Raw genomic sequence first — 11,649 nt, 5'->3', positions numbered from 1 at the left:
TCCCTGTAGGCACCTGAAATGACGCAGGGGACTAGGACCGGGGGGGGGGGGGGAGTAATAATTTGAAAAGTAATTTATTTTTAGGCTTCAGTGAGTTTCCTCCCTCTTTTAAATGCTTAGAGAAAGATGTTTTTTAAAAATCACCTGTGTATTACCCTCCCCCGACCCCGCATGCATAAGGCACACAGCCTTTCTCCTGGTCTTTCTGGCAGAAGCTGGGGCCGCTTCTAATAATCCCAAGGCAGACACCCAGAGACACTTGCGCCTACAACTAGGAAACGCACAAGAGGCTCTGCCACCAAGAGCGAAGAATCAAAATTGAAGCTTGTGGCAACATTTCACTGAATTCGTATATTTGTTTTTGTGGCTCAAGAGCGTTACGAAGAAGTTGAGATTCCCCTGAGAAAAGTCTATTTTCTTTCGCAGGGCAAACACTACCGGATCCAGTTTCTGGGAGGAATTGGTGGCAATGTAGGCTTTAGGCTTCAGGGGGACTGTTCCGGTGATTGCTTCGTGGCGCTGACTTCCTCTCAGTCTCTCTCTTGTACTCGGATGCAAACGCTGGCGTATTTATTTGTTTTAATTCTCCCTCTTGCTAGCAACCTGTGGACTTGGGATCTGACTGGCACAGCCTGGAGGGAGGCCGGTGGGCAGGCGCTCAGGTGCCGGACCCCGCAGCTCCTCGCCGCAGTCTTCAGAGGCAAGCCTGCCTCCCCTTTGGACTAACCTGGCGTGCCCTGGACCTAAAGGTGCCAGGGGCTGGAAACCCATCTGCGTGCCCTTGCGCCCCTAGCTTTCGCCCCCCTTGCTCCCCATCCTTAATCCACAAACCGGAGACTATTGGCTGAAGTTCCCCAGTCATTTGCATGAACGGAGGGGGAGTGTCTTCGGCTGCCCTCCTCCCTTCTGGAGCGCACTGACTGCAGCCTCGCTGGGAATGCGCGGCCGAGGGAATGCGCGCAGCTCGCCGGCCCTGGCAGTGAGCTGGTGCCCTGCGACCTGGCACCCGCGCCTGGATATGGGGCATCCACACCGTCCCAGGAGCAGCACCAGCCCCAGGAACCTGCCGGTAAGCTTTCGGGAGCCCCGCCGCCCGGGATAAGTTGCAGTACTCTGAAACAATTCCTACTCCTTGCGGGTTTTTCAAATCTTTCGCCTTTATCCAAACTTCAGGGGAAGAATAGGGTTTGGGGGGAGAGTTTGGGATAATGTGTCTGCATTTGAGCAAAAAATAGCAGAGTCCTTGGGTCCGGAGAGGAAGTTTCTGAAGCAGAAAGGTGACAGATGAGGCGGAGGGGCCGATGGTGCGCTCACACCGCTTCAGATACTAGGGCTTGGAGAGCATTTCCTGCCGCCGCCGAGGGCTTCTGTATGACTGTCCACTGCAATTGACAAATTGTTTTTGCATAATCATTTTCCGCGTTTACTTCGCTTCCCCCTAAAGAAGGTGGGAGGAGGGCTTGGTAGGAGATGAAGATCTCGTTTTAATTGGATTTTCTGTGCATGCTAAAATAAAAATCACTTTCTCCATAGAAAGCATTGCAGGGGGAGAGGAGAGTACGTGGGGTGCGGGTGCCTTGTCGCGTTTTCCATATTATTATTATTTTATTGCTATTGCTATTGTTTTTAGTGTCCTCCTAGAAAGGGATGTAACACATTTCCTGCTCTAGGACTAGGATTCCTGAATCACTTCAATGAGAAAGGAATCCCCCACCTCTCGGGATTCTCCAATACCAACCCCTCCCTCCCCATAACCAAAGGGGGTTTCGCTGTCACGTTGCGCAGGCCCTGCCTGGAGTCCCTTTCATTCCGGCATGTTTTCTTTCCAGGGATGCTTTCTGGCTTGGGATTTTTAAGGTTAGCCGGATAATGAGGATGGGGTGGGGGGCTAACAGAAAATGAGCAGAAAAAAAAAATAATAAGTTTTGGAGATAGTGTTGAACCACAGACCTCTCGTTTTCAGCAAGTTTCCTCTTGGCCCATTCTGCCTAGAGGTTTTTTCTCCTGGACTTAGGGACGGGGCAGCACCAACCCCAGGCGCGCCGCCTTCTAACTCTCAGCACTGTGTTTCTCTGTGTGTGTACTGAACCTGCTCCCTTCCCTCCACTCCAGCATGTGTTCCTGATTTTCCTTTTCGTGGGACCCTTCAACTGCCTGGCGAGTTACAGCCGGGCCACAGAGCTTCTGTACAGCCTGAACGAGGGACTGCCTGCTGGCGTGCTCATTGGTAGCCTGGCTGAGGACCTGCGGCTGGTGCCCCGGGCTGCGGGGAGGCAGAACCTGAAGTCCACGCAGCAGGAGCGCACTGCTGTGGACTGGAATCCTCCGCTCTCTTTCAGCCTGGCCTCCGGGGGACTGAGTGGCCAGTATGTGACCCTAGACAACCGCTCTGGGGAGTTGCACACTTCTACACAGGAGATCGACAGAGAGGCCCTGTGTCTTGATGGGGGTGGAGGGGCTGCCTGGGGCAGCAGCATTTCCATCTCCTCTCCTTCCTCCGACTCATGCCTTTTACTTCTGGATGTGCTGGTTCTGCCTCAGGAATACTTTAGGTTTGTGAAGGTGAAAATTGCCATCCGGGACATCAATGACAATGCTCCACAGTTCCCAGTTTCCCAGATCACAGTTTGGGTCCCTGAAAATGCACCTGTAAACACCCGGCTGGCCATTGAACATCCTGCCGTGGACCCAGATGTAGGCACCAATGGGGTGCAGACCTACCGCTTATTGGACTACCATGGCATGTTCACCCTGGACGTGGAGGAGAATGAGAATGGGGAGCGCACCCCCTACCTAATTGTCATGGGTGCACTGGACAGGGAAACCCAGGACCAGTATGTGAGCATCATAATAGCTGAGGACGGTGGGTCTCCACCGCTGTTGGGAAGCGCCACCCTCACCATCGGCATAAGTGACATTAATGACAATTGCCCCCTCTTCATTGACTCACAAATCAATGTCACTGTATATGGGAATGCTACAGTTGGCACCCCAATTGCAACCGTCCAGGCTGTGGACAGAGACTTGGGGACCAACGCTCTGATCACATACACGTACAGCCAGAAAGTTCCACAAGAATCCAAGGACTTATTCCACTTGGATGAAACAACAGGAGTCATTACACTTTTTAGTAAGATTGGAGGAAGTGCCCTACAAATGCACAAGCTTACCATCCTTGCTAATGGGCCGGGCTGCATCCCTGCTGTGATCACTGCTATGGTGTCCATCATCAAAGTCACTTTCAGACCACCTGAAATTGTCCCACGTTATATAGCAAATGAGATAGATGGTGTTGTTTATTTAAAAGAACTGGAACCTGTTAACACTCCAATTGCATTTTTTACCATAAGAGATCCAGAAGGTAAATACAAGGTTAACTGCTACCTGGATGGGGAAGGGCCATTTAGGTTATCACCCTACAAACCATACAATAATGAATATTTGCTAGAGACCACAAAGCCCATGGACTATGAGCTACAGCAGTTCTACGAAATAGCGGTGGTGGCCTGGAACTCTGAGGGATTTCATGTCAAAAGAATCATTAAGGTGCAACTCTTAGATGACAATGACAATGCCCCTGTTTTCCTTCAGCCCTTGATAGAACTAACCATTGAAGAAAACAATGCACCCAATGCCTTTTTGACTAAACTTTATGCTACAGATGCCGACAGTGGAGAGAGAGGCCAAGTTTTATATTTCCTGGGACCTGATGCCCCGTCATATTTTTCCTTAGACAGTGTCACAGGAATCCTGACAGTTTCTACTCAGCTGGACCGAGAAGAGAAAGAAAAGTACAGGTACACAGTCAGAGCTGTTGATTGTGGGAAGCCGCCCAGAGAATCAGTAGCCACGGTGGCTCTTACAGTGTTGGATAAAAATGACAACAGCCCTCGGTTTATCAACAAGGACTTCAGCTTTTTTGTGCCAGAAAACTTCCCAGGATATGGTGAAATTGGAGTAATTAGTGTGACAGATGCTGATGCTGGGCGAAACGGATGGGTTGCGCTCTCTGTAGTAAACCAGAGTGACATCTTTGTCATAGATACAGGGAAGGGCATGTTGAGAGCTAAAGTCTCTTTGGACAGAGAGCAGCAAAGCTCCTATACTTTGTGGGTTGAAGCTGTTGATGGGGGAGAGCCTGCCCTCTCCTCTACCACAAAAATCACAATTCTCCTTCTGGACATCAATGACAACCCTCCTCTTGTTTTATTTCCTCAGTCTAATATGTCGTATCTGTTGGTTCTGCCTTCTACTCTCCCTGGCTCTCCAGTGACAGAAGTCTATGCTGTTGACAAAGACACAGGCATGAATGCTGTTATAGCTTATAGCATCATAGGGAGAAGAGGCCCTAGGCCGGAGTCCTTTAGAATTGATCCTAAAACTGGCAACATTACTTTGGAAGAGGCATTGTTGCAGACAGATTATGGACTGCATCGCTTGCTGGTCAAAGTGAGTGATCACGGTTACCCCGAGCCTCTCCATTCCACCGTCATGGTGAACCTATTTGTCAATGACACTGTCAGTAATGAGAGTTACATTGAGAGTCTTTTAAGAAAAGAACCAGAGATTAATATAGAGGAAAAGGAACCACAGATCTCCATAGAACCAACTCAGAGGAAGGTAGAATCAGTGTCCTGCATGCCCACGTTAGTAGCTCTGTCTGTCATCAGCTTAAGCTCCATCACAGTAGTAACAGGGATGGGCATCTACATCTGTTTAAGGAAAGGGAGAAAGCACCACAGGGAAGATGAAAACTTGGAAGTACAAATTCCACTAAAAGGGAAAATTGACTTGCATATGAGAGAGATGAAGCCAATGGATATTTCTAACATTTGATATCTTATTGTGGAATGGCACAGAGAGATGCTTTACCTGACTTTGGATAATCTTCACCCAGACAAGAGTGTGTTGATGGCAGTTCCAGTGAAGGACGGCTAATTTATAACTTATACTATATTGTAAATAGCTGTTTTCAGGTTTTTAAATTCAAATTCAGAGGTTATAAAATGTGTACAGAATTTTTAAATGAACATTAATACTAACAGCTCTAGAATTGTTATTTATAAAAAAGCTTGGACATGATTTGCAGCTTTCATACACCAAGCAGATGATTGATAAAACCTGGGAGTAAGGTAAGGCAAATGGTACTTTTTTTTTTTTTTTTTTTGGTCTAAAAGTCCTTTCACCACAAGAGGGCATCAGCTGCTCCTTTGCAGGGAACTGTTTGAGGTATTGTACAGAAAAACTGTTGTACATGAAATTAATGAGAGAGTATATTTTAAATATATGTTTTTAACATTAAGTAAATATGAAATGAAAGTAAATTGAATTTTGCCCTACTTAAATATATAATAAGAAAGAAAATAAATGTACCTGTAAACAGAATGTCTATTACCTCATAGGTATATCATGCGTAGTTTGGAAAAGAAGGCATTAAAAAGAAGTGCAATTCCTTTTTAGCAAGGATTAAAACATTGCCATGTGCTACAGATTTGACCTGCTGAAAAGTATCTGACTTTCTGTGTAGTCAAATTGTTTCCTGTTTGCTTTACCACTGTACTTGATATGATTGCAGGGGAAAATATATGTATTCTTCCTTATAGAAAATGTAACTAGAAATTATGCTCAAGAAAACAGCTAGAAGCAAACAAATGTCTCAATCCTTAGTTTTGCTTCTTAGGTGTTCATGACATTTTAGTGCTTTTACAATTTGTCAGTAGTACTTTGTACTTGGGTTATATATTCAATTTTTATATGCATAAACTGATCCATCATATGAGAAGTGAAAAAGCACATTCAAATTGAATTATTCTAGAAGCCACTGTACACTATCAGTTGTTTTTAGTTGCGTATTTTATATGAAAGTTATACTTCCTTTTTGTTGTTGTTGGGATTTGTTGGCTACCATTTCTGGCTTCCTTTCTTTGGCTTTGGATTAGGTCCAAGATATTTGTAAGCCCAACAGCAGATTCCTTTGAAAATTTTGCTCTTACTAAAATTTTTGCAAAGAAGAAAACTGGTTCATCACTGATTTATCACTTTTACTTCATTTTGTGAGCTGAAGTTTTATTTCACATGAGCACTATAGCAAAATCTGTTAAAACAAGGAATGTATTAGCTTAAACTGGATCATTTTACTTTTTGGCATCATGTGTGTCTGGACTGTACCAAAAGTGTTTATATGTCTGCAAATTAAAGGTATATATTTTCATAATTTCTTTCTCATTTTTACCATTTTATATTTGAACATGGGCTTGTCCTTCCACTGAAGTGCCTGTTTTGGGCATCTGTTTTTAGGATTAAATGTGGGTAAGCTGTAATATTCTGCTATGCTGAAGTTTATATTAAACTAATTCATTACTTAATTCAACATTGGATAAGTTATTAAATATGGGTTTAGTTCTAGACATACTTAGTAGAGAGGATGCTTATATGTTTAATGTGAGTTCATATGAGAATTTGCACCCAGGCATGTACAAGTGCAAATTAACTTATGATAAGTTTTAATATCAGTGGCAAACTCCTATTTTCCCTTTGTTAGCTCTGTTTCAATAGCTTTTAGTCATTTTTAAGGTAAAACTGTATTGCACAAAATAAGAATTGGATGCAAACACCCAAGTCCTTTTGGATTTATATAAATTCATTTTCCTTCTTTTCAATTTGAGAATTTAACTAAATAAAATAACAAACATATGAGGCAACAATGTTTGTTACAAATATATATATATAATTTTTTTACTGTGAATTCCTTTCATATGAGGCAAATTAACTAAGAGACTAAGATCATTTAGCCCCTGAACTTTTCATTAATATTTGATGTACAGCAATGGAGAAACCCATTCCTTTCCAGTCATATTTTACTTTTTATTTTTTTCTTATTTAAAGGGAGAAACTACATGAGATGCAAGTAGCACAGTGAATTTAAAAGCCCTCCCTAAATGTCATGACTTTCACCATCAGCATAAATTTTTTAAAAAATAATTCTATTCATTTTGAAATTTGAAGAAGGTTCATGTGTTTTGGAGTATGGACTTCATCTCCAGCATGAAAAATGTCTGTAATCTTAATAAAAAGATGTATTTCTGAATCACTTCTTGTGGTAGGATTTCCTTTACAATAACATCTCATTCACATTAAAAACATTAATAACAGAGAAAGCTCAAGAAAACTAAACTCTGAGATAAAAGCCCCTTTTTTACCTTGTGCTAGCATAGTTGCCAAAATGTATGCTAATCATGTCAATGTTGTTAGTTGAGCTGGCACAAAAATAAATGTTCCATTCATTAAAAACCCTAATATCCATTTAACAGTTTGAGAACCAGTGAGTTCTCCCTGCCCAACTTAAAAAAGAGAAGATCTTTGCTCTGATCTTTGTCTACAGAAAACAATTTACATTATTTTACATTACTTGACTATATTTTCTGGCCTTATTTTAAAAAATAACAAAAAACAAGATTCTGGCAGGTATGCTTTTATCAGTAAATATAGAAAATAATTTAAAAAATCACTTCTTTTAAAACAATTTTGTAGTATTAGCCTAATTAGCATATCACAAAAATTCAGCTCCTTAATGTTATGGATGTTCTGTGTAGATTTTTATGAAATATCAGTCATAATTGTACTATGAAATAATACATTATGAAATCATGCCTAGAATCAGTGTTAAGTATGGTATATGAAGTTGATGTGATTGAAGTCAGATCTCTCTTACACAAAGATTCTAATTTGGGCTCCCAGAAAATTTCTAAGTTGATAACTATAAAAGGAGAAATTATGCAATTCTCCCCTGAAAACACAGGTTCCAGTGGTAAGAAGTAACTAGGGTCCTGATGGTTGGCAGACAGTGAGCAGTATCATGAAGGTGCACAAGTCACCGTGTGGTGTCCTTCAGCTCCATTGGGCAACCTTAAGTTACTAGAGCCGAGAACCATAAATATGCAAGAATTTTTCTTCCCTCTAAGATAGATTGGCTTACTTCAAACAAAACAAAATTTTCTATTGCTACAAAGTGTCTTGTACAATCTCTGCCTTTACAAATAAGCAGTTAATAAGTATTTATTGAAAGAAAAAAAAACTGACATATGCAAGTAGACTCAAAGAAGACAAAACTAATTCATTTAAACCATTCCTAATTCCTGAGGGAAAAAAAATTCTACTATAATGTTTCCTAGTTATTTCTATTTATGATAAGAAAGATCATCCACATTTTCTAGCTAATACATGCATATAGTCTATAATCATTTCTGAGAGTGACTTATACATAATTGTTCTCAAAATAATAGCATTTATTTTTTTTTTTCCTTTGAAAAACTCCAGCTGGGCATGGTGGCTCACACTTATAGTCCCAGAAGTTGGTAGGCTGAGACCAGATGATCAGGGTTCGCAGACATACTCAGCTACTTAACAAGGCCCTTTGCAACTAACTCAGTGAGACCCTGTTTCAAAAATAAAAAGGACTAAAAAATAGTATTAGTAGTGTAGCTTGGAGATACAATGCCCCTGGGTTCCATTCCCAGTACCATAAAACAAAACAAAACAAAACAAAAAACAAAAAAAGAAAAACTCCAAAATTGGGAATCCCTTCCTTCAAAGGTATAAAACAAGTGAATGGACTTTAAGATAACCCATTAATGTCAAGAAATTAAAATGCTTTGGTTGTTTAAAACATTATTTCATATATATCTTAATATCCACAGTTAGCAGGAATTTAACTGAGAACAAGACAGAGTCCCTTAATGAATTTGCATTATGTTGTGAAAGGCCAATAAGAAAACACAAAATTTCAAAACATTGTTTATGAGAATTCTCTATTCTGTGGGATGGGCATATGAAAAGAAAGGGATAGTGTTCAAGGCACAGATATAAGAATGAGCATATCGTGCTTAAACAGCAACAATATTGTGGTTCTCTTTGGTTGAAGGGGGAAAAAAAACGTTAAAAACAAGCTTGGAGAGATGAGGTTAAAAGATTTTAAAAGTTTGTCCATGGAATTTGTATTTTTAAAAGATCACTTTGCCCATGTGTGCATTTTGTGTTGAGGAAGATTATAAATACTTAGAAGATTCAGTGAAATTTTGAGTGAAAGATAGGGCCTTAAATGAGAGAATAAAAAAGATATAATACAGCCTATAACATAGTAGGCAAATAAATTGTAACTGATAAAGATTCTTGTTATACTATAGGAAATCACACACATATGATGACTGGATAGTAGATAGTTTTCTTATTTTAGTTTTGAGCCTGTTTTTACAAATTTGAAAGGGATAGGGAACTCATTCACTAGACATCAAAGCAGCAATAAAACAATTGGAGCAATAATGCCCTTCTCTAATGTTAGGTTTTATGACACAGATGGAATTATAGAGTTACTAATTTACTCAGTTTATTTTATCTTTATGGCTGTCAATTCTTTTCAATTTAACAAACATTACTGTCTGCCCATGTGGTGACTATTCCATTATGGGGCTGACCTCTTCTCAATATTTTATCCCAGACATTTGCAATATTTTGCTTGTAGCTACACTAAAATAAGGCACATTCCATACCAAAGGGTTTTGTTGAAAATTATGAAAAAGACAAGATAATATAAATAGATAACACTTGGTATAAATACAATTTTAAGGGTATTAAGACTAGGAAGAAATGATATGGCTGGCACAGGTTATTCTGAACAAGATCTAAGAAACATGGCCTTATTCAGCCAAGAAGTAAAGAAGCTTTGAGGTTCAACAACACTATTAGGTAAAATAAATTGTTTATTACATATTATGCTCCAGTTTTCTTGTTTAAAATAAAGGATTTAATATTCACTGAAAAATCTTCAAACTTGGGCAAAATACCAGATATAAAAAGAATATTGCAAAAAGTTTCAGCTTCAAAAACTCAGCCCCTTGTCCTCCCTTCCAATTTCTCCTCTTAAGATTCATTTGGAAATCATGAACTTGCTCTATATCACAGTATACTTTAAGAAATTAAATGAAGTATCAAAAAAAATGTTTGCTAAATGATGTACTACAGAAATATTAGATTTTTTTGTTATTGGAATTTAAAGGTGTGCTGTGAGGTGGTCCTAATGCTGTATTTAGTCACTCATCCACCAAAGGTATTCATCCAATATCCTTATTAAATAAGAAAAGTCCATTGGAATGAGTGGATTTTTAGATTAAAGGTCTATATGCTGAACACAATCTAATTAGGTTATATGCCCCTTTTCTTTTGGAAGTTTCATGAGGGACAGACTATAATTCAAATTTTATAACCATGAATCTTTAGAGATAACTTAGTCTAATGCCTTTCATTTTAAGATTGAAAAAACTCAGATGCATAATGCCAAGAAAATAGTTACAACAGAGGGTATTAAAGTGAGAAGAAAGCAATCGGGAATTTAAGAAATATTTAAAACTCTATTAGTAAATTTACTTTCCCTGAAAATTTTTCTCCTAAAGCACATTCACTTATTTTTACTTTTATTGAAAGTTAGCTAAAATCATGCCTACAAAGAAAATATATGTGCTAAAATAAATTCTATGAAACAAAACTTCATGTAAACATAAGGTCAATCAAAATGGATTATTAAAATTTATTAAGAATTATTTTTATGTGCATAGAGAATAAAAAGGACATGTTTATATTGAAGAAATTTGTACCCCATAAATTAAAAAATAAAGAAAATTAAAATTAAATAATTGACAAACATTATGGTTAAAAGTTTTGAAGTGTTGACCAATGCCCTCTTCAAGGAGCTTCAAGGCAAAGGAGAAAATGGGTCATAGGAGGAACTCTAGAGAAAGAGGGAGAAACCATAGATGAGCAAATAAGGCGATCTGAGAGTGATGATGGGAGAGAAAAAAGGAAATCCTTTAATGTATGTGATGTACATTCCCAATCATATCAAAGTCAATCACTAAGCCAAACATGAGGAAGGAGGGGAGAAAATGGGGTGGAAACTGGGGAAGGGCTAAATGAGTGATGTGTGCTTATGTGCCTCCACCATCTTGTACCCCACGAAGATGTACGACTACAATGCACTGATAAAAAAATAAGTTAGAAAAACTTTTAAAAATAAATAATAGGATTTTAGAAGTTTTATTTATTTATAAAAAATAAAATTTACTTGCAATAATGGAATAAATATCAATTTTCAAAAATTGTATATATGTATATATAATATATATTTTATGTTACATAAATATATTATTACTACATACTATAAGTATTTTCATGAAAAATTATATGTATATTTTCAATAATATATGTATTATTTAGAAAAATCAAGATTGAATGTGGATACAAGGGACATGATTGATTTGCAATTTAGAATAGAGAAAGGTGAGTCAAAGGAATAAAAGTAAAGAAAGTAGAAAAAGGAAAACACATTTGTCATTAGGTAATTATAAACCATAATACAGGAAATAAAAACTATTAAAATAGTTTAGGTTTAGCATAAATAAATATGATTAGGCTTAGGAATGCTAAGGTAGGTAAAGGTAAACTCAGGATGACTTAATATTAGGAATTTCTAGGTCACAAAAGTTTTTAATACCAAAGGAATTTGGGATCATTGTATTATTTCTTATAGTTTAGTATTATAGTGCCCTGAAGTGTCAACAAGGATAAGTATTATATATATATTAACCATTAATTTATAAT

At 38.5% G+C, this 11,649-nt stretch overlaps 1 protein-coding gene across 1 annotated transcript; it reads left to right on the top strand.

The window, feature by feature from the left end:
- Window positions 1-937: 937 nt before the first annotated feature.
- Window positions 938-4,836, top strand: PCDH20 (protocadherin 20; the record flags this gene model as incomplete). The annotated part of the gene is made up of 2 exons (XM_080689251.1): window positions 938-1,069; window positions 2,113-4,836. 2 exons carry the CDS (start codon window positions 938-940, stop codon window positions 4,834-4,836), a joined length of 2,856 nt encoding a protein of 951 aa, XP_080545377.1.
- Window positions 4,837-11,649: the final 6,813 nt, after the last annotated feature.

Source organism: Muscardinus avellanarius (assembly GCF_963383645.1).
Source record: "Muscardinus avellanarius genome assembly, chromosome: 2".
Lineage (NCBI taxonomy): Eukaryota > Metazoa > Chordata > Mammalia > Rodentia > Gliridae > Muscardinus > Muscardinus avellanarius.
This window is presented reverse-complemented; position numbering and strand designations above follow the sequence as displayed.